At 42.0% G+C, this 27750-nt stretch overlaps 1 protein-coding gene and 1 long non-coding RNA gene across 2 annotated transcripts; both read left to right on the forward strand.

The window, feature by feature from the left end:
- The first annotated feature begins 4816 nt into the window (after positions 1-4816).
- Positions 4817-12005, forward strand: LOC125879163 (uncharacterized). Its single transcript, XR_007447835.1, has 3 exons — positions 4817-5070; positions 5307-5334; positions 9712-12005. It is a non-coding gene; the product is annotated as an uncharacterized LOC125879163 (long non-coding RNA).
- A 3161-nt stretch (positions 12006-15166) lies between these two features.
- Positions 15167-26649, forward strand: LOC125879055 (uncharacterized). Its single transcript, XM_049560654.1, is given in 5 exon segments — positions 15167-15359; positions 20915-21377; positions 21500-21898; positions 22128-25086; positions 25089-26649. Coding segments are annotated over 4 exon segments (4746 nt in total). The 5' UTR covers positions 15167-15359; positions 20915-20933; the 3' UTR covers positions 26033-26649.
- Positions 26650-27750: the final 1101 nt, after the last annotated feature.

The following is a 27750-nucleotide window of genomic DNA, read 5'->3' on the forward strand; positions in this document are numbered from 1 at the left end:
AGGTCAAAATAGAAAACAAAGCATACATACAGTGTTTCACCAGATTCAATTCAGTACCTTGTCATAGTATCTCAGACATGGACCGTCTCCTCCTCCTCCCAGCCTCACTGCATTGAGGACATCAGCCAGTTCAGACGGTGCGTTGCAGTCTTCCAGACAGAGTGTCAGCACGGCACTCTCCATCAGCTTCAGTGATGCTGCTGCGTCTCCTCCTCGCTCCAGGATCTCTTCTCTGGTGGCAGCCCAGGCTCTGCGCTCCAGAGCTGAGAGGCTGCAAATGACAGAGGGGTCGTTCTGTTTTCCTGCACTGGGTTGATCCATCACCTGAGCCAGTTGGTTGTAGATGTCAGTGAATGGTCGAGCAGAAAGCGGCCCACCAGTGCTTGGACGCCACAGTATGTCAATAGGGAACACTCCTCCAACACAGGTGATGATGGCATGGAGGCTGTCTGGGTAGACCTGGAGAAAACAAAGCTACAGATTAGAAAAAGAGCTGATCTGACATATTGATAATTGAAAACCTCTAATTTTTCATTTTGCTCTGATGAATCTCATCAGTTGTGCCCTACCAGTAATCTCACCTTAATCTCATCTTGACTCCTTCCAGGAATCCGGCTGGCAGCAAATACCTCAGACTGCTGCGTGCGCTCCATTGGCACATTGCCCTCCAGTAACAAGGGCTCACTGTACAGCTTTGCTGCCGCCCAGAGCAGAGCGGCTGCTCTCCCCAGCTGGGTACATCCCTTTGCTTTAGATGAGGACAGAACAACAGGGAGGGCAGTGGAGATGGGCAGGGGCTCTGCACATGACAGCAGACCTTTCTTGAACTGCTCCGTCACCCAGTTCTCTTGGCCTGAAGCAGTTGCTGCCAATTTTCTCTGGGCCTCTTGAAGGAGCTCCCTCTGCTGATCCAGCGTACTTTTGAACTCTGGATAAAGGTCAGGAGTTAAAGTGAGCTGCAGGACACGGCTCACTTCCTGCAAGGTAGCATCCAGCTCTGGAACAGGGTAGTCGAGAAGGGCCATCCTGTTGGTATGGAGGAGGCTTGAGTGAGAGAAAGAGAGAAAGATAGGGAGAGGTTTGTACTTCTATAGACTGAAATTAAAGTTGTTTGCAATAGATTTAAAGTAAATAAACTGTCCGATGGCACTGTAAAAATGGAAACCCCAGTCACGCAGGCCCTGTCTGGTTGCAATTGGCTGAGCAGTCTTTGCTGGCAGTCTAGTATGACCTTACATTATCGTGCACTTAATTTCTTCTTTTGTGCTTAACTGAAGTAATTTGGGTGTTACTAGTAAAAGAAATTATTCTGCAGACACGTTACTAGAAAAGTGCATTCAGTAGAGTTCAGATGTCCACCAGGCGCCAGCCGAGCTTGACATGGCCACTTAAGACTAATCTTGTGCTTCCAGCAGGCAGGGTGCAATGTGTTTCAGAGATATCCCATGCACCTCATGTTTTTGACAAAGCTACCACACATTGTACATTGCAGATTGACTGTGCAGGCACTGTGGGTAAAATACATAGATATAATGTGAGGATGAAAGTATTTGTAATGACATAAATACAACCAAAAACATTTGATCCATGTCATTCATAACTGGACTTTTAATAGTATTAGCTTTGTCTGTAGGCTACAGCACAACAAAGAAGGAAATAACATCAATAACGACAACATGAACAAACAAGAAAATTACATAACCTGCTGACTTAATGACCAAAGCTACAAATCTACAAAATCGGGCAGGCAAAATACTCTGCTTCTGCAATGCTACCAGTATGATGCTGTGCACAGGACGGTGCAAAGCTGCTCTCGGTGAAATTGTCCTTCCCTTATATTTAAGATGACAGAAACAGATGATTTATTCATGTCATATCGTCCCTGACTTTAGTGGAACATAACATATCGGTTATGGAATTAATCTGCAGATGCTGTGGTTCAAAATGAGACCAAACTTTTCTATGGATGTCAGTTTTTTAACCAGAGGTGCTTTCTGGAAAACTTGCTTCCCCTATTGGCTAAGGCCCAAATCATACAAAAAAGATGACAAAGAAAGAGATGACATGGGGTGTTTTTCTGCCCTGGGTTGAAATTGAGGTCAACTGAGTCAACTTGAGGAGTTTAGATGCCTCGGCGCAGAAACCACAAGCAAAAAGCTTCATTCTCATTAAAAATAATTACAAAAAGCCGTCTTCAGCTGCTAAAACACTTTCTGTGTGATCAGGGCCTAAGAGTGATGGTTTAAAACAGCCGTACAAACAGGTTTTTCAGCAATTACGAATCACTGCAACCACTAGAGGTCCTCCAGCACACAGTCATGAATGTGCACACAAAATATGAGGCTGATTGGTCCAGTAGTATTTCAGATAAGCTGTGGACAGACAGATGCACACACTCACACATATATGCACAAATTTGAATATATGATGCCCCTAAGGGTTATGCCTTGCAAAGACAATTAGATAGATACAAATAAAAATATGAAAGCTGTCTTGGTGGTGTTCAATCAACCTCTGGAGTGTTACCCCACTATCACATAAAAACACATCTCATCATTGTCTCCTCCTCTTTTTACATTCTCCACATGATGTCCTTGACTGACCGTTCTCTATTCCTCTCCGGTGTCTCTTTCTCACAAAAGCTGAGCCAGTAAGTCACTTATCTGTTGGTAATGACAGTGCAGAAGAGTCACGCACATCTCTTTGTGTATTAATTAAGTGACCATAAATGGGATGCATCCGGATTTTTCTTCTGTGTCAGACATCTGTCCGGACTGCACTGCACTTTACTCTTTAAATTAGGGTGATATTTCCAAATTTCTCATTTATTTTTCTTTTACACAAAATTTTCTATCAGCATTAACAAAGATGAAATACTACTGATATACATGAATGTTATTTAAAATCTATGACATTATCTTGTCTCTGTGGTTTATTGTAGACATGAGGGGACGCATCTCCACCTTAATTTGGAAATTACTCCAAGACCAATCCAGTTAGAGGGAGGGAGGAAAAGTCATCAGAGAGGACAATTATTTTATCTCTTACTAGAAAACTATTCACATGATGCAAAGGCAGTGACTCCAATTTCCTTTTGTACTGGGAGACGTCATTCTTTAAACTTAATGTCTGTCTCGTTCTTGCCTCACACTGTGAGTGTACATGGACTGAATTTCAATTCCGGTAACTTTCCTCCTTTTTTTCCCCAGTTAGCTGGACATGCAGACACAAACAAATCAACAAAGGAACAAATAAAGCAATATATGAATATGAAAAGTAAAAGCATGAAATTCAGAAAAGAATGAATATAAATGATTGTTGATTACAGATGCATATTTATAAATGAAGTGTTTTTATTTTATCTGTAATTACACAGCTTTTTTCAGCACGACATGCAGGTCACGTGACCTGTCAAATAGGCTCAGAACAAGACACAGTATTGGTTTTCTTATTTTATGAAGTATAGTATTTGTCCCCACATTGTTATTGGTGGCAATCCTGGCAGTTTATAGACAAGAGCACCCTGATCAGCTCAGTCTCTGCCCACCTCTAGTCTTCTATCCAGATATCTCAAGGCAATTGAATCGAATGCAACTGGACTTAGTTTTGTCTTAGAAGACGTTTCACCTCTTATCCAAGAGGCTTCATCAGTTCATGCTTGTCTGACCAGGCTGGAGCTAGTCTGACAAACTGGTGTGGAAAAACCCAGGTATTTAACCTCTGAGGAGGTCTTCACAAGGGCAATTATGTCATTGGTTCGTTAGTGCTCCAATGGTGTGTCAAACTCTTGCTGCAACGGTGGTCGTTGGGTCTATGGTAGGAAGGGGTTTTTGTTAACATATGTGACCATTTTATTTTTATTTAGAAATTAAGACTTGGAATTTAGAAATTACACCTAACAGTGACAATATTTGGGATATAACATCAGATTCTCTAGTGCCTTCAGGATCATATTCTAAACAACATGATGATTTTTTTCAGTAAAATATCATGAACTGTCAAGTAGCCAAAATCCTGTTTGATGGGCCATAGGTAAATATTACAGGTGCAAAATGCATATGTTACTGTATCTCACATTTTTACAAAAAATTTAAAAAAAAGCATTTTAATAAACACACATATCACCAGCTCAGGTATAGTATTCAACCCCTCATTTTGCCACATCTTGGGATGTGTCTTTTTTCTTCCTTGCACATCAGTGCATTACTCTTACGTCGCCCTCAGCCTCACAGGAGCTTCTACAACTGGGACAAAGCTCTCACTGTTGGGATGATGATAATATCCTAATCAGATATATTATCATGCTTTTGGTCGTATGTGTGTGTCTGTCTGTCTGTCCACAGCTAATCTTGAATACCACTGGACCAATCAGCCTAATATTTTGTGTGCACATGTATGACTGCAAGGACATCTCAGGGTTACGGTGATTAATTATTCAAAAACAACAACAAAAAAACTGTTTTATTGACTTTTTTGTACCGTCATTAACTGCTGACTCCTCACTCCTCTTAACCAGCTGGTAGGGGCAGCAAGTTTTCCAGAAATAGTCTCAGCTAAGAACATTCTGACCTTCATCGTGGCTCAAAAACTGACGTCCATGTAATAGTAATAGTCTCATTTTGCACAGGAACATCTGCAGATTAATTTCATACCTGATATGTTGTGATGCACTAAAGTTAGGCACGATATGACATCGATAAGTCAGGGTTTTGCTGTCTTCTCTAATAATCTTTGCAATGACGAAAACATTCACTAAATGAAGCTTATGCTGAAACTATTTTAAAATATTGCATTTGCCAGTTAGAATGAAATTAAATTTCTTGATATTAATTAATTAATTTTTTAAATTAATTTTCACAGAAAGACACTTGGTAGTCACGTGGCCTATGGAAAAGAAGAGGCCCCCACCACCACCGAAAAAAACCTGCATCTCACAATTTTAAAGCAGTTATTGTGAAACTAATTCGTTTTGTGCAACACTTGATATGAGACCATATTGTCCCTGGATGTGGACCTTGGACAACGTTCAGACAACCTTGGACAACTAGATTATGATCCCAAGCAGAAAAAGTAGGTCCATATAAACTATTTTTATTGTGTGCTAGAAATATTACTTAACTGTGACAATATTTGTGTTATTCCTTCATATCCTACATAACAAAAAGAGATTTTTCATTAAAATGTCATGAAATGTAATTTATTATTCGAAGAACTTTTTCACAAGAACAAAAGCAGAGATGGAATTTTAAAAATGAAATGAATAAAGAATTATAAGCACTTAAAATAAACTTACTTTTTCCTTTCAGGTCTCCGCGTAGCTTTGCCTGATGCCTGGTAGGTACAGATGCCTTGCGAACATTCTCTAATGCCAGCCTATATATACAGTTCACTTGATGGTGCCCCCCCCCCTCCCCACACACACACACACACCCAGTAATGGGCTGAGGTGATGCACATACACATGAGTTTACATCAGTGGAGAAAAGTCAAACTGAAACTAAAAGCATAAGTGTGACCACTTCGTTTCCCCACAGTCATGAGATATTTTTTCTTTTCTTAGCTGGACTCTTACATCACTGTCTGTGCAGTGCAGCCTCAGCTGGAGCCGCTACAGCTGGAACAAGGCTCTTACTCTTGGGTTGTTGATTATAAATCAGATTTGTGTTAAAATCTCTCTCCTCCATTGTATTTGACTGAACAAGGGGTCGACAACCTTTACTAATGAAAGAGCCATTATTGGCCCAAAAAATCCCAACTGTCTGGAGCTGCAAAACATATTTGAATAAAGGTAACAGCCTATTAACTCTAAAGTAGCCCATCGACATCACGAACATGAACATTCATTAATATGATTTACTACCAGGTGGCTACTCTGCAGTGGGCTGTTTATAATTATTCAGTGCTTTAAAGGGGAACTAATGTTTTTTCCAACCTGGGCCCTATTTTCCGATCTTCCTTTGTCTAAATGAGTGATAGAATGTTCAATATGAGACATTTCTCCAGTACGAAGCTAGGGCTGACCTGCCTGCAGCCCGTGAACGCGCGCTATATTAAATAATAGGGCACTCAGACAGCGTCAAGCAACGTGAAAAATACGTCCACTAAAAGTGCATTTTTTTCACACAGATAGGCTAGGATTGTTAGTATAATTATCCGACAACATAACAGGAAGGAGAAATGAACGTCTGTGTTTACCTTTAGCTGGATTCGGACACGTTCCTCTGCCTGTTGCTGCTCCCTCTCTCTCCTCGTCCGCTCTTCGGTTTCAATGAGCTCTGCGTCCGTGTACGTCCGTGTACTCTGTGTTCAAATAAATACAGGCGCTCATCAAATTCAAATGGCTCATCCAGATCCAGTTGGTCAAAATCGGGTAAAAATTCGGACATATTTGTTGTGGCAAGTCAAAACAGAGAGTGAAAGTCTGGCTCTGAAAACGTCTCGCGAGATTCGAGTTATTGCAGGAAGTTATTGCAGGAAGTTACCGCTGGAGTGACCTTGCAAACGCGAGGAGTTGCTCTGTTTGGAGTAGTCATGGCTGAATTTTTACCCAATTTTGACCAATGCAGTGCACTATGAGTACCTTGATGGTGCACTCAAAACGGTGAAGAAGTTGAGTGTGGAACTATGAACACTTCTCGCCCTCAATGGTCAGCATCTAGGCTACGAAGCAGAAGGGGAGGGACCACTTTTCAAACTGGAAATGGTGGTCGAGGACTGTGCGACCGTGAAGGTCACTGCATTGTACAAATGTAAGTTATACATGTTTTTTGCACTAAGCACCACTATACTGTTGTCGGGTATAAGCCAGCAGTATGTTTATTGGGTTAATTTGACAGTCTGTAATGATTTGGTACCGCGAACGATAACACGAATGCTAATGCTAGTTTGCTAACTAGCTAATTTGCGGTCGTCATCCCTGGTGAGTGCACAACGGCTGTATTTGGTTTGAGACAACACTATCCTGTCGAAATCCTGCACCACGCCAATAAGCACATAGTGCACATAGTATACTACATGGAAGTGTACTAACGGAAGTATGTGATTTAGACACACAATCTGTATCTTCAGTAGCTAGCTAGCTAACCCTATACTTTTCAGGGTTTGATTTTGGTTGTGGAACAGGGTAGAAATCTTTTTCCAACCTCTCCAGGTAACGAGTATCATTAATACACGACGTGCCCCAGGCACAACATTTAGCTCCAAATCCACAACACCAGCCTGAAAGTGAAGGAAATCTGAAACGACTGCATTCAATGAGTCAATGGAGCACAGCTGTGTTGTTGCTGGACCCTGGTCTGAGCCGGCCTGATGCTACGTTATGATTGGCCAGTCTGTGTCCGGGGTCAATTGTTTCATCAGTTTAATAGAATAATCAAAGACTTTCTTTGGGACAGGAGGAGACCAAGGATCAACATAAGATAAATATGGTCAGGGATGTAGGAGTTTTAGGCCTCCCCAGTACAATATTCTGGCATTTGTGCTGCCTCTAAGGCCGGGGCCACACTGCATGAGTGAGCAGTGCATGACAGTTACCTCAAGCAATGCAATGCCGTGCTGGGAGCTATTTTTATGTTGCCAATGTGTTAATGCATCATTGATAATAATAATAATAATAATAATAATAATAATAATAACCCATTAATATCACACAATAATAAAAGTCTCTGAGGTTGTTGCACATGATGTACTAAAAGGGTTATTTGGATTTTTATTTTTGCAGTAGCTCGGTCCATAGGCACCTGGGTTGGAAACCGGGGACTAATCAACATATCTTCTTCCTCTTCTTCTAGAGTGAAAAGTGATGAAGAGACTAAATTTAGCAAACTGTTTCCCAGTGAGCTGCAACAACATCTGCATTCTTGTAAAAGCATCTTGTAGAAGAACAGAGCTCATAGTAAATGAGTAAAAATGAAACTTTCTTCTTACTTTTGGTCTGAGATTAGCTCCACGCAGTAAATAATCTTTGGTCTCTCTTAAACCAGTCAAAGGTTACTTCCATTCCAACAGACCCGTGATTATAATCTGCATGTCAGGTGTGTTACAGCAGTTGTCTCTGGCCTTCCCAACAAACTCATTAACAGGCTTTAAATCATTCAAAACTCTACAGCCTGGATCCTTATCTGCACCAAACCATCCGACCACATCACCTCCATTCTCACCCAGCTACACTGGCTCCCTGTTCAGTACCGGATTGACTACAAAAACCTTCTGCTCACCTTCAAAGCCCTCCACAACCCAGCCCCCACTTACCTCTCTGACCTCCTCCAGGAGTCCCTTCACTCCCGCTCCCTGCGCTCCTCTCTGCTGGTCTGACCATCTCCACCTCACGCCTCACCACCATGGGTGCCAGGGCTGTGTGCGCCCATTTTGCGTCTCTTGCTATTGTTATTTTATACTCTGTTAGGTGATCTTAAAGCCACAGCGTGTAGGAATTTCTCCCATCTAACGTTGAAATCATATATTGCATTCAAATGGATAGCGCACTCTAGCGCCTCACTGTTTCAAACGCATATTGCAACTACGGTAGCTGCTGTGTACCAAAAAGCTATGATAACATTGATGAAACGATGTCGTCCGATACTTCATGAAGTATTCATTCAGGCTCCTACACAGACACACACGACGCCCCTCCTCACCATGCTGGCTGTGTTTACAACGTAGGACTGTTGGGGCGGGTGTAAATCGAACCAAACCAATCACGTCTTGTCTTTTGACAACTGACAAGTGGCTCAACCTCACACACCTCATCCCTCTCCTCGCATCACTGCGCCACTAACAGTGGCTGACAGTGGCTCTGGCCTGTGATTGCATTACCTTTCTCCTTCAGCGGCTCTCTCCACCTGCAGGCGACCCCGATGTTGACACTCATTTTTTTAATTCGCCGGTCACGTTGCCTTTTTGATTCCCTTTTTGTGCTTTCTTGGTGATGAGGATTCCGTCTCCCGTGATGCTGCATATGCATGATCCTGCCTCATTCTCATAGAGTGGGACTTTGTTATGCTGCAGTAGTGCCGGGGTAGTAGTGAAGCGCCTCTTGCTCCTCTCCTTCGGCTTCTCAGTCACGCAGCGCTGGCCTGGCTCTCAGTGAAAATGCTGAAAGTGGGGCTATTCCCTGTAAGTGCTATATATCCCTTGCTGGCGGATGTATTCTCAAGATGGCGGAACGTTATGAAACCCCCCAAATGCCTTACCCGCACAATGTACAAACAAATCTGAAATTCTCCTTTTATGAGAATAAGTCAGATTATTGGTGGAGGTAATAATACACGTATGATGACATATTTATGAATGCAGTCATCGACTTCTGCCAGTAAACAACTGAAAATGCTACACAATGTCCCTTTAATGTCAGAGCCCAAGACAAATTCTCCACTTTGTGGGTCAATAAAGATTATCTCGATCAAATTAGATCCGGACGGGGACTTGAGCCAACAACCCTCTAGTTCCAACTCAAGTTACTATGGACTGAGCTGCTGCTGCTCCAAATTTAATTAAAGAACACCTTAGTGACACCAATTTATCTGTATTTTGCTGTACATTTTTGTTGGCTTGCAATGTTCACATGTTGTTGCTGTGCTGTGAGCTATTTTTATGTTGCTAATGTGTTAATGCACCATTGATAATAATAATAATAATCCATTAATATCACACAATAATAAAAGTCTCTGAATGAGGTTGTTGCACATGATGTACTTTTATTTTTGATAACAGGGTTAACCGGAGGGTCGCTGGCTCAAGTACCCATCCGGACCAAACATGGAGCGTGGACTGGTGGCTGGAGAGGTGCCAGTTCACCTCCTGGGCACTGCCAAGGGGACCTTGAGCAAGTCACTGAACCCCAAACTGCTCGGGGCACCTGTCCAATGCATCTCTGACATCTCTCCGTTTAATGCATGTATAGGTCCTGTTAGTGCATGTGTGTGTATTTCAGGCCTGTGTGTGCATGACAACAGAATCACCCGGGGATTAATCAAATACATCTTCTTCCTCTTCTTCTAGAGTGAAAAGTGATGAAAAAGAGATTAAATTTAGCAAACTGTTTCACAGCGAGCTGCAACAACATCTGCATTCTTGTGAAAGCGTCTTGTAAAAGAGCAAAGCTTAGAATAATCAAAGACTTTCTTTGGGACAGGAGGAGACCAAGGATCCACATAAGATAAATATGGTCAGGGATGTAGGAGTTTTAGGCCTCCCCAGTACAAGACTGAACAACCATTTGAAATGTCTAGACTGAATATGCACTTGGAGGGATTCAGAACTGAGCTGGATCAAAACTGAACAGGAGCCAGCCAGTCCCTTTGAACCTTTGGATGTCCTTTCACCTGGTTTAAAGACTGTTTGACACGATGACTCTTCAAACCCAGAAGGTAAAAAATGTGTTTACTGGAATCAGTGGCTTATAAAAGAGATTCACAAGATCAGTGACCTGTATTGACATGGAGTGTTTCGGTCTTTTTCAGAACTCATGCAAAAATACGATCTGGACTATAAAGGCAATTTTTGGAAGAACGTTCAAATCTACAATATTCTGGCATTTGTCCTGCCTCTAAGGCCGGGGCCACACTGCATGAGTGAGCAGTGTATGACAGTTACCTCAAGCAATGCAATGCCGTGCTGGGAGCTATTTTTATGTTCCATTAATTATGTTCCATTAATATCACACAATAATAAAAGTCTCTGAGGTTGTTGCACATGATGTACTAAAAGGGTTATTTGGATTTTTATTTTTGCAGTAGCTCGGTCCATAGGCACCTGGGTTGGAAACCGGGGACTAATCAATATATCTTCTTCCTCTTCTTCTAGAGTGAAAAGTGATGAAGAGACTAAATTTAGCAAACTGTTTCACAGTGAGCTGCAACAACATCTGCATTCTTGTAAAAGCATCTTGTAGAAGAACAGAGCTCATAATAAATGAGTAAAAATGAAACTTTCTTCTTACTTTCGGTCTGAGATTAGCTCCATGCAGTAAATAATCTTTGGTCTCTCTTATACCAGCCAAAGGTTACTTCCATTCCTGCAAACTCGTCATGATAATCTGCATGTCATGTGTGTTTTACTGCAGTTCTCTCTGGCCTTCCCAACAAACCCATTAACAGGCTTTAAATCATTCAAAACTCTGCAGCCTGGATCCTTATCTGCACCAAACCATCCGACCACATCACCTCCATTCTCACCCAGCTACACTGGCTCCCTGTTCAGTACCGGATTGACTACAAAAACCTTCTGCTCACCTTCAAAGCCCTCCACAACCCAGCCCCCACTTACCTCTCTGACCTCCTCCAGGAGTCCCTTCACTCCCGCTCCCTGCGCTCCTCTCTGCTGGTCTGACCATCTCCACCTCACGCCTCACCACCATGGGTGCCAGGGCTGTGTGCGCCCCTTTTGCGTCTCTTGCTATTGTTATTTTATACTCTGTTAGGTGATCTTGAAATGTGGTTTGAAATGGGGGCCTAGAGGTACTTCAGAAACACCGTCAGAAGCTCAGGCTTACTTGAGACATAACAGTATCCAAGTACCAAAGTGAACGTGAGTCCCATTTTCTGTTATATTGTACAAACAGTGATGAAATGGCTCGTCTAAACCCTGACACTTGCTGGTGCACAGAGGACCAAAAACTAGAATGGCTTGTTAATCTAAGTTTGCCGATTTTGTTGCTAAAGCCAGGAAGAGAAGGCAGGAACGTTTGTTTATTAATACTCATTTTGATTTTATTTTATTTTTTTTTAGTTTATATGATAAATGCCTTTGTGAGTGATCCACGAGCTTGGTCCTACACAATGATGATATGTATGGTGCTTTTGCTGCTTGGTGTAATTTTCTCTCTGCTCCTGGCCTGCTCTGATCTTGTGATGTCTTGTAAGACCAGGCGGGCTGGGCATAACTGCTTGCATGACTCAAGTGAAGTTGTTTCATTCCCATGCTTTTTTCTTCCTTGTGAATCAGTTAATGCAGCCTCACCTTGCCATAGCGTCACTGATGAACTCTACAACAAAGACAATGTATAAACAGACACCACTGACTCAACTGATGATCTTGTGATGTTTCTATTTTCTTCCTTGTACATCATTATGTTACTCGTGCACCACTTCCTGTACGGTGCAGCCTCTGCAGGAGCCTCCACAACAAGAACAAAGGTCTCATTGTTGGGTTGATTATATTCTAATCAGATTGATTTATTTTTAAGACCTTTGTTGGCCAAGTTGGTGGGTGTGGGGGTGGCCTGATAATCCTGGTAAGCGGAAGATGCAACTTTTTCAGCCTGGGAAATAATCACTGACTCACTCCGCTTCATGCCTATAGCTGACACTTAAAGGACCAGTGTGTAGGATTTAGTGGGGTCTATTGGCAGATATTTAACATGATATTATTATTGTATATTATAATATATATTGTATATAATAGAATTATGTTTTCATTAGTGAATAATCACACACAACACACAACACTGGCTCTAGTGAGGGGCTTTCACATTTTAACATCACCTGAAAGCAGTGGTGTGATGTAACAAAATAATAATACCTAATTACATCACTTGAGTATTTTTTGGGAGTAGCTGTACTTTACTTGCGTTTCTATATTTCTGTCACTTTTACTGCACAACATTTCCTCAAGGCATTTTCAGTTACCTACTACAATAAAGGGAAGAACAGGAGGAAGGGATGGACAGACAAATGGAGGAATTGAAAGGAAGGAAAAACTGGACTTTGCTCTTTAAATACTTTAAGTTGTGAAAAAGACCTTGTTTTCCTTCAGGTGTAATGTACGCTCCATTTTTAAGGTGTTCATGTTAAGAGGACACAAACAATAATTCTTAAAATTCTTACCACTTGCTTTTTATCAACAGCATTTACTCTTACTTTAAATATTTAAGTACATTTCATATCAGAAAATTACTTTTGATACTTAAGGACAGTTAATCACAGGACACAAAACATCTTAATTTTTTTCCTTAAATATGACACACGGCTTAATTTCTTCTTAGCTGAGGGACTTACACAGTTGCACAGAATCCCTTAGAGGGTTTCCCTAATTAAGGAAAAACACTAACTCATTTACTCGACTGAAAGAGATTTTACAGCAGTAAAAGTTTCCATGGAGATTGTTTGTTTGCTTGGACTCACACTTGTGACGCCTGTTAGCGTCTCACAGAGTTGGCTTTAAGTTAGAAAGTGGAAAAATGACAGAGGACAAGAAAACCATATTGGTCTGAAGCAGTATTATAGTGAGGCAGTAACTTATAAAAGTAACAATTAATTGAAGCCGTTTTTTTAACCACACTCCATAGAAACACAGCAAAACACACCTCAAAGATTTTCAGATGGTTTAACGGTGAAAATGAGCTATATGGCTTATGGAAATAAGGAACTCTGGACAACACTCGGAAGACTCCACTCGCAAATATCTGCATGGGACTGAGCTCAAAATGCGAAGCACTGCCAATCACAAAGGGGTTCAGCCTTTTAGACAACTCCTCCTATCATCATGCAGACACCGAGCGTCCTCTCCCGCCTACCACTCCATTAGGTCCCAGGGAAGCTGAGCCTCCCTGGAAGTGACGATGTTGTCACATTTATCCAATGACCGTCTCGCTTTGCTGCATGAAAAAAACCTGCTCAGCGCTGTCTCATAGGAATGCTTGGAGGCTCTGCGTCCACCACACTGACACAAGACTGTATGACAGGGAGGTTATGTTTGAAAACTGGTGATAAACAGCTGACGTTTGAACATCATAGTCATGATGTGAAACGCATCCTAGCGCACGTTTACTGCAATGTAAATTCTTATTTTAATGTAAATTCAATAGTGCATATTTGACCATTTCTTCTATGAAATTTTAGGGCAAGTTCAGCCTCCCTTGTTGTCTCAGAGCAATACTGTCATAGAAAGCACAATCTACAAAGTAAATTTGATCCCCAAATACCAGCAAACAGAAAATGAGTATAGGAAGATTTACAATGAAAATAAATTGAGTCAAATCTAAAGCGTAAAATCAAAAGCATATCCAATGGGTTCTCATGGTCACAGAACACTCTTCTTGCTGTGTGTTAGTTGTTTCATTTATCAGCATAGACTCAGTTATGTTACAGTTAAGATAGAGTCAGATGTACCTTCAGTTTGTTTACCTTTGTTTGGTTGCTAAGGTCTTTTTTTAAGTGCAAAAGTAAAGGGGTTCCTTAAGTATAAGACCAAGACAAGGAGAAAACCATAAATACTTAAGTGAACATTTTAAGGAAACCTTAAGCTGAAGACTTAAGGGTGTTTTGTGCAACTGATTTCATTTTGAGGAAACCATAATTTGGATTTAAGGGAAAATATTAACTTCTACCAAAGTAATTTTCTGGTAATATATCTGTACTTTTACTCGAGTATGGCTTTCAGGTACTTGATCCACCGCTGCCTGAAGGCCACCTTCACTGCACAGATAGAAAGGGAGTGATGAGCAGTGAGGTATTCAGCTGGTTTCAATCTGCAACCTCACCACTAGATGGCACTAAATCCTACACACTGCTCCTTTAACGTCCCCAGCAGTGACACTCCCAGATTCAGTAGGAAGGCTCTTAGTTTTATCCACTTGGCCTCCATGTGACGTTCCTCCCACATCTCTACGTAAGAGGCCTCAGTGTTGAGACCGACGTCTGTGTCCCTCCTCAGCTCCACCAGGTGGTGTGGTGACACAGTGTCCTGACTGATGGGGCAAAGTAACTGAGTACATTTACCAGTTTTGAGGTACTTGTACAATACTTGAGATACTTTTCTACTCCACTACATTTCAGATAACGTTACTGCAGCTGCATGTTGAAGCTAATCTGTGGGGGACAGGAAGACCTTGGATATAAATGTCAGACAATGAATTTGCCTGACCACGAGACACCTCATTAAATTATTTGTGTGTGTGTGTGTGTGTGTGTGTGTGTGTGTGCTGGCCTTTGGCAGGTAAAATTGGGAGCACACTGGGTCCATTAATGTCTGTCGACTGAAGAATTGATCCCAGGTAGCAGATCAAGCGATTGGCCATCATGTATCCCTCAAGAGGATTGGTGCTTTTACCATTAAAACACTCCCTGTTAGTTGTGTCTAAATGTTGCCTTAAACATGATGATAGTGCTCTGGTGAAGTTAGATTATGTAAAAGGCATGTGACAGTATATAAAACACACAAACAGAGATGGAAGAGACAGACTGAGAGAGAGGAGGACAGAGAAGGAGGGGAGGCACGAAGCATAATTGCTTAATTGGAGTCACTGCTTCCATATTACAGACTAAAACTCAGTGTTTTTGTAGTCCAACCAAGTTTTCCTCCCACTGACTGTTCTTCCTTCAAACCAGCTGGCCAGATCTTAGAGAAATTACCATATTGAGGTAAGCTGATTTTCTCTCTGAAATAAAAAACATGTCGATAATGTAGAAAAGAGGTGATTGATTTGTTTGATGTACTCAAATGTGAAGTATGTGTATCAGTATTAGTCTGAAACTTGATCAGTCTTGTTGTTTTTATAGTCTACTTTATGTGTAAAAAAAAAAATCAAATGATAATAATATCTGAGTAATACCCTGACCAAAAATAAAATAAAAATAAAATTGATAAAATAGAATAAAATGAAATAAACAAGTAGTCTTCTGTCACTTTGATTGCTTTTTGGTAGTTTTTGAGGTGATTTCTTGTCTTGAGAATAGTTTTAAAATGGAAATAAGTCCTCAGAGAAAAGAATGAACACTGATGGGTGAGAACCGGAGGGGTGTAAGTGACATTTTGGGCAAAAATTAGTCACATATATCACATGAAATCTCTTGATGAGCTATTTTGCTGATCAAAGAGAAGGCCTACTTGTGAATTCTGAACCAGTCCAGAGTTATTAATCAAAAACCAAAAGATTTAACATTTAACACTGAACTTTTTGAGGCCAAAAGGAGCATAACTGCGCTTACTCACTTAAAAACACTTTTTCAGTAACTGTCAAATATTGTTCGTAATGTATATATTCATCTGCGTGTTTATAAAGTTTTAAATATTAAAGATTAAATTCAATAAACAAAGTCGGAACATAGTATATTGGTCAGGTGTCACTGACGCTCCTTTGGTTCTCACCCCTTTAATACATTAATATTGTTGTCTCTATCATTACAAACAGTTCTTTCATTGACAATGGAGTAATTTTATTTTAAGTCTTTTAAGCATTTTGTGAGTGAAACCTGAGATCTATTAATATTGCATATGATATAACATTGTCCCGAGGACTATTAATCCAAAGATCTCACTGTGAACACTTAGGGACTATTTCTTTGGAAGTTTTTCCTCCATTGTTGACAGCCATTTCTGTGGCTCTTCTCAAGTCATTGTCATCGTGTTCTTGGAAAGTTGCTGGAAATTTTTTTATCTTGTTTTCAAATTTTCAGTGCTTTGAGCACCACAGACTAAATTCCATTTACTGTACCTCGGTTGTACTGGGGCAATGACAGACATGTCAGAGATTGATATCTCAAAACCTCAGCAGATAAAATAGAAATGATCTGCCCGACACCACAGGGGATAAATAAGAAAATCCTATGCAATTTGGTGAACTGGACCTTTAAATTAAGAGCAAATAAGAGTGGGTAAGCACAAAAGAACAAAAAATTGTAAAATTTTAATAACATTTTTTGTGCTTTGTTAATTTGGCCTGGTTTGAAAGGCCTATTTAAAGGTCCATAAACCAAATTTCTTGAACTATTGAATTGCAAAATATATATTATGTAATATATAGTACTGGTAGTTCTGCTTGTATTTGGTATAAATGAGCTATTGGAATCACAGGACCAGTATCCTCGCAGAGCCTGAATCCCTCCTCAGATATCACACAGACAGCCAGCATTGTGTGGAGGACTTGAACTGCTGAGACAAATCAAGAGAAATCTAATTTATCAAAAGTCATACAGCGAGCGAGGCATTTCCTTGACAACCAGCGTCAATAAATGCCCAGCTTTAGTGTTGTACAGAGGAGCGGTGAAAGGAGAGTAAGTGCTTTCACGTGAGAGCAGATGAGATTAGTTATCAGCCATTACTCGGTTCGTACAGCTGAGTCCGGGAGGCATTGTCTCACACTGAAGTAAAATCTGGATGCATTCCATTCATGTCACTTGATTAATACACAGAGAGACCTGTGTTAGACCCAGCTGTCCTCTTCCCAAAATCACATAATTGACTTAGTGGTTCCAGTAATGTGAGAAAGCTTGGACATCATGTGAAGGAAATGTAAAGGGCAGTGACAGGGGGCACATGCCAGTTAGTGTGTGTTTGTACTGTACGTCAGTGTACACCATAACAGCTATGCTAGCTGCTCTGTGGGGCTGTATGTAGCCTTGACACTGTGATGCTTTGAGCTAAATGCTAACCTTTGCGAGCTAAAATGCCCACAATGACAATGCTAATATGCTGATGTTAAGCTGGCAATATTTACCATGTTCACCATCTTACAGTAGTTGCTTACATTAGTGTGTTAGCATGCTTACATTCACTAATTAGCGCTAAACACAAAGTAGAGCTGAGGCCAATGGGAATGTCATCAGATTTGCAGGTACAGAGTGCTCAAGGAATGATGTGTATTGGTGGGCCTGGGATTTCTTTTATTTTAATGATGATGTTTCAGCCTTTTGGCCTTCTTCAAGATCAACAATCATGCTGAGACACAGCTACACTGATCTGTTTTATAGGCCACACCTTTTGTCGGCCACCAAGGGAGTTAGCATCAGTTCCCATGACAAAAAGACGATGGGATTTTTCCATTGGATTTTGGATTATTGCAAAAAAAAAAAAAAAAAGCTCTGTGGCAAATAAATGTTCATGATACTTACATGTTTTGGTCTGCAAGCTACAAGTGAAAACCACTTTCCTGCTTTTTGAACTGTAAATACAATTTGCAGAAGCTAAGTGCTAAGGTTAGGCTATAAATAAACTACAGCATGATTGCATGACTTTAGCGTCACCACCACATTCACACTGTAAAGTTGTCTCATTTAGCCACTTGTTAGCAACCATCTTTTGTAAGACACCTAAAGGCTTCAAAGCTCACTAGTGGGGTATTTACAACAAATTTTATGCTGCAGACCAAAACTTGAAAGTCTCTTAAAGCCTCTGGAAACCCAAATCCACAATAGCCTTCTAACTATGTAATTTAGGGTCTTATGTACATAATATTAAACATGTAAAACAATTAGAAATCAGTTTCCATCCAAATTCGAAATATCTGTCTTTTAAGTTTTTGTACAAAACCTTTCTGCTCCAGCTAAATCTGCCTCTTTGAGTCTGAGCCAGCCAACTCGTCTCTACATAGCCTTTTGCGATTAGCTACCCAACTAACTTTATCTATCTATCTATCTATCTATCTATCTATCTATCTATCTATCTATCTATCTAATGTTATCTATCTTTCCATCTATCTAGCTATCCATCTATCTATCCATCGATCTATCCATTGATCAATCATGCCCGTTTGTGCCGTCCCCGGATACACACCCTCTGGTGAGGACAGGTCATTTTTTTATTTTCCAGCCGAGGAGGAGTTAGGGGGAAACTGGACCGCGTTTTTAGTGAGCCGTGGTGGAGTCGTCCAACAAAACTCCCGCATATGCAGCGCTCATTTTACCCAAGACCGGTTTGATAATTTCACCCAGAAAGCTATGGGTTTTGCAAAAAGGCTGCGTCTGGCACCTGGAGCTGTACCCTCTCCCTTGTGTTACCACAGACCTTATTTCATTCATCTGACCAAAAACCCTTTCAAAAAACCCATTGACCTTGAGATAAGGGAACCAGGAGTGCTAAAATGCTAACTCCTTTCTCAGGGTTTTAGGACTTGTTCCTGCAGCACTGTGTTGGTCCATAATCCAAAATATTGGACGAAGGTGAAAAAATAACAGCTCACCAAAGCTGAAACTCAACCTGAGGGGAGGTAACAAATGTCAAGGCAATATCCCTGTTTGTTGCGGCATTTCACAGACTACAACAACAACAACAAAAAGTCAACCTTGTGGTCAGTGACGGACTGGGACCAAAAAGAGGCCCTGGCATTTTTGACACAGAGGCCCCATGGCAGCACATCAGCCAGCCAGGGGTGAAAAATTTTCATATTATTTTACAAAAAAATATGCATTTTTACGTCATTTTAGATCATCAGTTCCTTATTTGTGAAAGAACAGGCGTGGTGTCTCATATTCCCCCTCCCACATTTTACTAGGTACTATGATTGATGATTTTACACATACTAACATAAAGAACACTACCATTGGCGGAACGTTTCAGAGCGCGACAGAGACACAGAGTGTTCCACAACTACCATAGAAACTCACACACTCACTGCCTTGATGCACAATAGAAGAGGAGATATACAGACACAGTCATTATGAATGATAAAATTGATTTGTGGCTTGCATGGGAGCATGTGGAAAGCTAACCATATGATGAGAATGCAGAAATTCAGAACACACACCACGCAGTCAACTCACTACAATCGCACTGGTACAGTAGACAACAATGCACAGCACACAAGATAATAAGGCAGCAGCAGAACCCCCATAAATTCAGGCACGTTCAAAGGCCAGACTAATAACCTCAGTTAATAATACTAGCTCTATGTCTACCAAAACACAAAAATCTGAAATCAAACACCACACAACTTCATCCTAAAGGCTGAGCCTACTTCCACCATTAACCATAGGCGCCCCCTCTTGGACAGAATACAGCACAACCAAATTATAACAGAAACATAAATATTACACCAACTTCAATGCATATTACAATAGCATTAGCAAAACATGAAAGCAGTCAGCCACAGTGCACAATTTCAAATTATCAATAGCAATAGTTACAATAAAGACAGAAGGACCCTGTATACAGCTAGAGTATAAAAATAAATATGTGTCTCTCAGTGTCTTCTTTAAAATCTCTTCTTAAGACTCACATTTATCGTATGGTCTTTTCTAAATTGAACTGTTTACAAATTAAGTTATTTATTATTATTATTATTATTATTATTATTATTATTATTATTATTATGTCTTACCTTTAAGTAGTTAGCAGGCTGCGAAGGAGTTTGCTCTTCTCTGAGGCAGAGGCCGTACTGCTAGCTGCACTTGCTGCAGAGGTGCTCAGTCTGTCGCCGCTGGGTAAACACTTTTTTGTAAATAAATTGGATATTTTCGCATACTTTTCACTCTCCGCGAGCATAGCTTTCCTTTTTTTCTCTCTTTTTCTCTGATCCACCCTTCTCCACCCATCTTTTCGTGCCTTGATCCATTTTCTTTTCTTGTTGTGATGTTGTCGTTGACGTTGAGTGCATTGCCCATCATTCATTTGTCACTTGTCAGATGTCAAATGTCATCACTCAATGATCGCTAGAAAATGCTTGATGACCAAAAACACTTTATATTACCTGTAGCCCCATTTCACTCATATTTATTTAAACTTATATTTAGGCTACTACTTATATGTATATTGTGGCCGATAAAAATGTTTTGGGTTGCCAAGAGAAGATTTATTTATTTATTTTTTAATTTTTTTTGCCTGGCAGCTGGCGGCCACAGGGCCATGCAGCTGTTCTGGCATTTGCCCAGATGCCAGATGGCCAGTCCGTCACTGCTTGTGGTGGTGTAAGCGGAAAGGTCAAGGGGTCACCAAAATCATTAGGACTCATATTCCTACAACTGTGAACTGACCTGCCATTCCTAGTGCCATGCTAGCATCATCTGATGATTATGAGTTATGAGTTTAACAGTTGCTGTACTGTATATGCTATATTTTACATGAAGGTGTATGGGTTTCTTCATCTGTGCTTTTTGTATGCTTCCAATTCTGTCGCAGCTAAAGTGCAAAGTCTAACCCATCAAAGACCCAGTACCTGGTATCTCCATTCATTCTTTCTCTCTTTTTCTCCTTCTGTATAAAGCCTCCTCCATACCAACAGGATGGCCCTTCTCGACTACCCTGTTCCAGAGTTGGATGTTACCTTGCAAGAAGTGAGCCGTGTCCTGCAGCTCACTTTAACTCCTGACCTTTACCCAGAGTTCAAAAGTACGCTGGATCAGCAGAGGGAGCTCCTTCAAGAGGCCCAGAGAAAATTTGCGACTAGAGCTTCAGGCCAAGAGAACTGGGTGACGGAGCAGTTCAAGAAAGGTCTGCTGTCATGTGCTGACCCACTGCCCACCTCCACTGCTCTCCCTGTTGTTCTTCGACCTTCCAAAGCAAAGGGATGTACCCAGCTGGGGAGAGCAGCCTCTCTGCTCTGGGCGGCAGCAAAGCTGTACAGTGAGCCCTTGTTACTGGAGGGCAATGTGCCAATGGAGCGCACACAGCAGTCTGAGGTATTTGCTGCCAGCCGGATTCCTGGAAGGAGTCAAGATGAGATTAAGGTGAGATTACTGGTAGGGCACAACTGATGAGATTCATCAGAGCAAAATGAAAAATTAAAGGTTTTCAATTATCAATATGTCAGATCAGCTCTTTTTCTAATCTGTAGCTTTGTTTTCTCCAGGTCTACCCAGACAGCCTCCATGCCATCATCACCTGTGTTGGAGGAGTGTTCCCTGTTGACATACTGTGGCGTCCAAGCACTGGTGGGCCGCTTTCTGCTCGACCATTCATTGACATCTACAACCAACTGGCTCAGGTGATGGATCAACCCAGTGCAGGAAAACAGAACGACCCCTCTGTCATTTGCAGCCTCTCAGCTCTGGAGCGCAGAGCCTGGGCTGCCACCAGAGAAGAGATCCTGGAGCAAGGAGGAGACGCAGCAGCATCACTGAAGCTGATGGAGAGTGCCGTGCTGACACTCTGTCTGGAAGTCTGCAACGTGCCGTCTGAACTGGCTGATGTCCTCAACGCAGTGAGGCTGGGAGGAGGAGACGGCCCATATCTGAGATACTATGACAAGGTAATGAATTGAATCTGGATAAAGGTCCAATTTCTCACCTCTTTCACACGCACACTTTTACACTGTTAACTTGGTATTTGATAATTATCATGGCACACTCTAGAATAGCAGTAATTAGGCAATGTATTGCTGCCCAAGTAGATAGAGATATTTTTTATTGCCCTCACTGAAATGTTGAAATGAACTAAGAAAATAAACCAATCTTTGTTGTTCTACTGTTTTTGAACAGGTGGTGAACCTGGTGGTCTTCAAGGACAGCACAGCTGGGATGTTGTTTGAGCACAGCGCTGTGGATGGGATGGTTGCTGGGCTTGTGACTGAGAATGTGTACAGGCTGTCTGAGACTGCTGACTTAAAACTAGTCCATACTGATACGGACAAAATGAACGGGTCTGTCACAGTAAATAATGTTGATTCTGTTAGTCCAGAATCCCTAACATTCCCCTTGCAAGGAGTAAATACTCCCAAACTGAGCCCTGACTTAAAAGCAACACACCCAGTTCTCACTCTTGATGTGCCCTCCTTTCCTGATGTCTTCTCTACCCTCAGAGGGCAGAGAGGTCTGTATGATGCTTGGATCAACTTCTCTTTGCAGCTTTCCCTGAGGCAGACTCTTGGGGAATCTGCAACCAGGCACCTTCTTGTCACACCTACCCATATGCGCCACTTCAAACATGGCCGTTGTGATCCTACATACTCACTCACCATGCATTTTCACAAGTTAGCAGGTGCCTTGGTGTCTTGCATTGGTCCAGATAACAAAATCCAGTACACCACTGACCTCCTACGTCTGTTCCATGTTGCCTTTCTGGAGCATAAGAGCCTCATCAAAAACACCAAAAGTGGTCAAGGAGTTGGTCCCCACCTGGCTGCCCTGCGTAGACTGTTGCCACCTAATAATCCACTGAGAAAGTACCTGGACCCCTTTGGATGTCCATCTGTGTACCTCACAGGTACAGATCTGGTCGAGGATGTGGAGTGTGGAGTAGGTAATGTTTATGCCCAGGATCAGTTGGCTGTAACCTACCTTGGGAGGACAGACAAGGTTCGCCTTGTGCTTAATGGGAAAGGGAGCTTTGCTCTGGTACTGGAGAAGCTTAAAGAAAGCCTGATGATAAACCTGAAGTTAGTGATGCTTCTAGCTCTAAGATACGCCATTGCATGCCAGATGGGAGCCCTGGAGTGTCTACTGAATCAAGGTCAAACAGAGAAAATGAATGGAGAAACAAACCAATGTCAAGAGAGCCCAGACAATGGCAAAACTACTGTTGACCACCCCTCTGGAATGAGCACAGACCACACTCTGGTGATCCACGGTGGCGCTGGAGAGGAGGTGATGCTGAACACTGAAGTGATTGGAGTTATTGAGTTTGCTCTACAGACAGCCTTAACTCTTGGATCTCGAGTGCTTCAACAAGGTGGCAAGAGTCTAGATGCAGTTCAGAAGTCAGTAGAAGCTCTGGAGGACTGCTTCCTGTTTAATGCAGGTAAAGGCTCAGTATTCAACAGAGATGGCAAAAATGAACTGGAAGCAGCCATCGTGGATGGCAATGCAATGAGGTCAGGATCTGTTGCTTGTGTGCAAAGTGTGAAGAACCCAATAAAAGCAGCCAGATGTGTCATGGAGAACAGCTCACATTCACTCATTGTAGGAGACGGGGCTGAAGAGTTTCTGCAAGGGTTGGAGGAGAAGGAGAAGCCTGTTGGGCCTGAATATTTCCACACTGATATACGTCACAGACAGTTAGCAGCAAAGCTCACTGTTGGAAATACCTCAACAAACAATCACCCCCAGACAGTCGGAGCTGTGGCTTTGGATCGTTGGAGTGGGTTGGCTGCTGCATCCTCCACAGGTGGGCTAGTAGGAAAGCTGAAAGGGCGAGTTGGGGACACAGCAGTAGTAGGGGCAGGAATATATGCTGATGATAAAGTAGCTATTACCTGCTCTGGAGATGGAGATGTATTTCTGAGGCACACAGTTGCACAGAAAATAGCCAGTCTCTACCACCACAAAGGCTACAGCCTTAGGCAGGCATGTAGAGAAGTGATGGCTGAAAATTTGGATGGGATCTGTGCAGGGGTCATTGCTGTGGACAGTAAAGGTGATGCCATCGTTGAAACAAATGCTGGTGTAATGTTTGTGGCCTCAATGATAGGCGGCATTTCACGAGTAGAGGTCCTCAAGCCCCTGAAGAGCTTCTCTGATGTGATCTGGGAAACAGATGAGCTGGTTGCCTACCTGGATCCCAAACCCTGGATCCCTGGGTCAACCATCCTGACTAGAAAAGCTCTAAGCGGGGCAAGGAGCATCTTCAAGTTGGCTACAACTGATTTTGTGGCTATGCTGCAAGGAGCAAGAGCTGTGTCAAGCTTGCTATGTGAGCGACTGGGAGTGCAGCGCTGTGCTTTGGTTTTCCATCCAACCCCTGATCAGCCAGCACAAATCAAACTGCTCCCACTTCATGGCCTAGAGCCAAAGTGGCAGCCCCATCTTTCACATGAAGAGGAATTCCACACTAATGATCCTGGCTACTGCACCTCAAAGAGCGGCCCACGGTGGGATGATGAGGCACTGGCCCAGGTTCAAGCCAAGATTAGAAATGGACTGCCAACACCAAATGCACCTTCTTGCTTTGACTTTTTTGGAGATGCTTCCAATGATAACCTGTTCAGTCGTATTGTACGTGGAGAGCAACAACAGTGGAGAGTGTGGGAAGACAGTGAGCATGTCGCCTTCCTGACACCGTACCCAAACTCTCCTGGACTAACAGTTGTGGTGCCACGCAAACCACTCTCCAGTGACATCTTCAAACTGGAGGAAGCTGACTACAAAGCACTGATCCTTGCCACTTGCAAAGTTGCCAAACTACTGGAGGAGGGGATGAGAGCTCAAGGTGTTGCCCTGATCTTCGAGGGCTTTGAGATCGACTATGCTCATGCCAAGCTAATCCCTCTGTTGCCTTCACCAGATGGTACAAAGCCTGCTGAGCTTCAACCAGAATGCTTCCAAACCTACCCTGGATATGTGTCATCACTGCACGGCCCAGCTGCCAACCCTGAGGCCCTCAAAAAGATCCACTCCAAAATCACCCAGTGCAGGCCTCCTCATTCATGGCAAGACCCTCAGTCTCACTCCACACTTGCCATCAAGAGCCAGTGGTATCGCAACCTGTTCCAGATTCAGAACACTCTTTCCACAGCACAGTGGAATATTTCCACACTTCCTGCCAGTTCTCCTACGCTTTGACCCCTCTCACCACAGACACCATCTCCTCACCAATGGGCCTGGGATCTGACTCAGAACCAGTTTCTGTTAGCCTGCTGGGCCAGGACATCTACCTGGCTGACTCAATGCAATTTGTACTTGAATACTTCCTTCGCTTCCAGGAGAACCTGCCAGGGACGTACTACATATCTCCCAGCTTCAGAGGGGAAGATCCTGATGCCACACACTTGAACCAGTTCTACCACGTGGAGTGTGAACTGTTGGGTGACATGGACAATGCCATCTCTACAGCAGAGGGATACTTGGCTCATCTCACCAAGTCCATGTTGAAGAAACACTCTGATATTATCCTCAACACTGCCGGGACCATTACACATGTCAAAGCCATGCTGAGTAAGCTGGATGGAAAAACCCCACTCCCAAGAATCCCTCTAGACCAGGCCATTCCCATGATGCCCTCTGCTGACTGCTTAGAGTGGGTCCAAGATGGACAGCCGCAGTTTGGCAGAAAGCTAACACGCAAAGGAGAGCGAGTCTTGATAGAGAAATATGGTGGTGCTGTTTGGCTGACTGAGATGGACCATCTAGGAGTTCCCTTCTACCAGGCGTATGTGGAAGGCACTGGGCGGTGCAAAGCCAAAGCTGCTGACCTCCTCCTGGGGCTGGGTGAGACTGTGGGTCTCGGTGAACGTCATTCCACCCCTGAGATGGTACAGGAGGCCCTCAGGCATCATGCAGTACCAGAGCAGTCTTACAAATGGTACATCAACATGAGGCAAGTGAAACCACTCCTCACCAGTGGATGGGGCATGGGGACGGAGCGCTACTTGTGTTGGCTGCTTCAGCATGATGACATCAGAGATATACATATCATTCCCAGGATGAAAGGAATGAAATACATGCCCTAACCATGAGTACTACACCGATCTTCAGGTTATTAAATGTGATATACTTGTAATAACTGGGCCAAAGAGGAATATACAGTATGGATTTTAACCATAAAAATGCATCAATAATTCAGACACTGGAGCTTTTTTCCAGCTTTGGGTGTCTTATAATCATCACCAAGTAAAAAGTGGCAAAAATCAATACATCTAAAGAGAGTTTAATTTGAAATAAGGAAGTAAATCAGCAGTTGTTTAAGAGTTTGTTTCCTGTTACACGGTAAAGCTTTAGTGCCAATATAACTGCAAAGTGAGCATACACAAACAGTGAAAGTACAACCTGAATTGTTTCAGCATTTCATTTCTTGTTGTATCATTATGTATAGTGTTGACAATATAATTAGTTTCAGGTTGTAAAGTCTTTCAGACTATGCAAGGACAACATAAGGTGCTACAGTTGTTATAACGGTTGGCCATATTTTCATAAATAATAATACAGCATCATCTCAGCAAGCAAAGCAAATCTGTGTACCGTTCCTCACTATGTTATTTTGTTTTATTTCTATTAAATTGTTTTGGTATTTAAAGGATTTTTGTGAAAGTCATATGGATCTTGTATCATTGCTCTTTTTAATGAAGTAAAAATGACTTTTTAAAAACATATCATGTGTGGATGGATTACTGACATGGACAATGGGACGTAACATTTTATAAAATATGTCATATTATGTATAAAGAGTAACCAATCACCTTCTGAAAATGTATTTTTGCCGACCCCCAGTAGTTTAATTTCTCACCTTGCTGTGGGGATGTACAGATGTACTCTAGGACTTCATGACATCACTCCTGGGTTGGTTACAGGTAAAATAAAAGACACCTCTTTTTTCTATTTTATTTTATTATAGTTTATTTTATTTTATTTTATTTTATAAATGTAGTTTGTTCCACTGAACAAAACACACCTCTGTTCACACCCAACCACACTTATGAGTGATGCTGATGGGATCAGAGGTGAAACGGGATTGCTATTTTCAGAGAGGGTAGTGAAACACTTCTTTTCAGTCCGATGTAAAGTCACTCTTTATACTGACAACAGACCTGACTGGATAATGTCAGTCTACCAATTAGGGCTACAACAACATCTCAGTTTTTCACTCTTATATATCTGAGCAATGAGCTGAAAGTGGCTGAACTCTGCATTGACCTGGAAAGTTGGGCCACCAGTACTATCAACACTCTGACATTATAAGGAGTCAGTTGGGTCAGTGTTCATAATGGAAACTTAAAAGACTGTACATGATTTAGATATACAGATTTAGATATATAAAATGCTCTGGGCTAAATCTTTCCAATAACTAAGAATGTCACATGCAGATTTGCTCACACCTGCAAATCCATACAAACACTTTGCACGGAAGGATTTTGGTCAAAGGTGACCCAATACTTTAATAAATGCTATGTATCTGGGTGAGAACTATTCATGATTATTAATATTCCAATAAAAATGGTCAGTGACTCAAAAATGGCTCGGCAGCATCTGCTCACCAATAACTTCGTGAAGAAGAAGCTCTAGAGATGTCACCTTCCCCAAACACTTCACCAACATCAAAGGTAACGTCGCAAAAGTCTCCATTGTACCTGAAATTCAACTTTTGATGAGGTTGGTTCCCTCTATTCTATCAAGTATCAAAGCAGTGTTCAAGAATAAAATCCAAAGAGCACGCTGTCAGGAAGCGCTTAAT

Source organism: Epinephelus fuscoguttatus, linkage group LG19 (assembly GCF_011397635.1).
Source record: "Epinephelus fuscoguttatus linkage group LG19, E.fuscoguttatus.final_Chr_v1".
Classification (NCBI taxonomy): Eukaryota; Metazoa; Chordata; class Actinopteri; order Perciformes; family Serranidae; genus Epinephelus; species Epinephelus fuscoguttatus.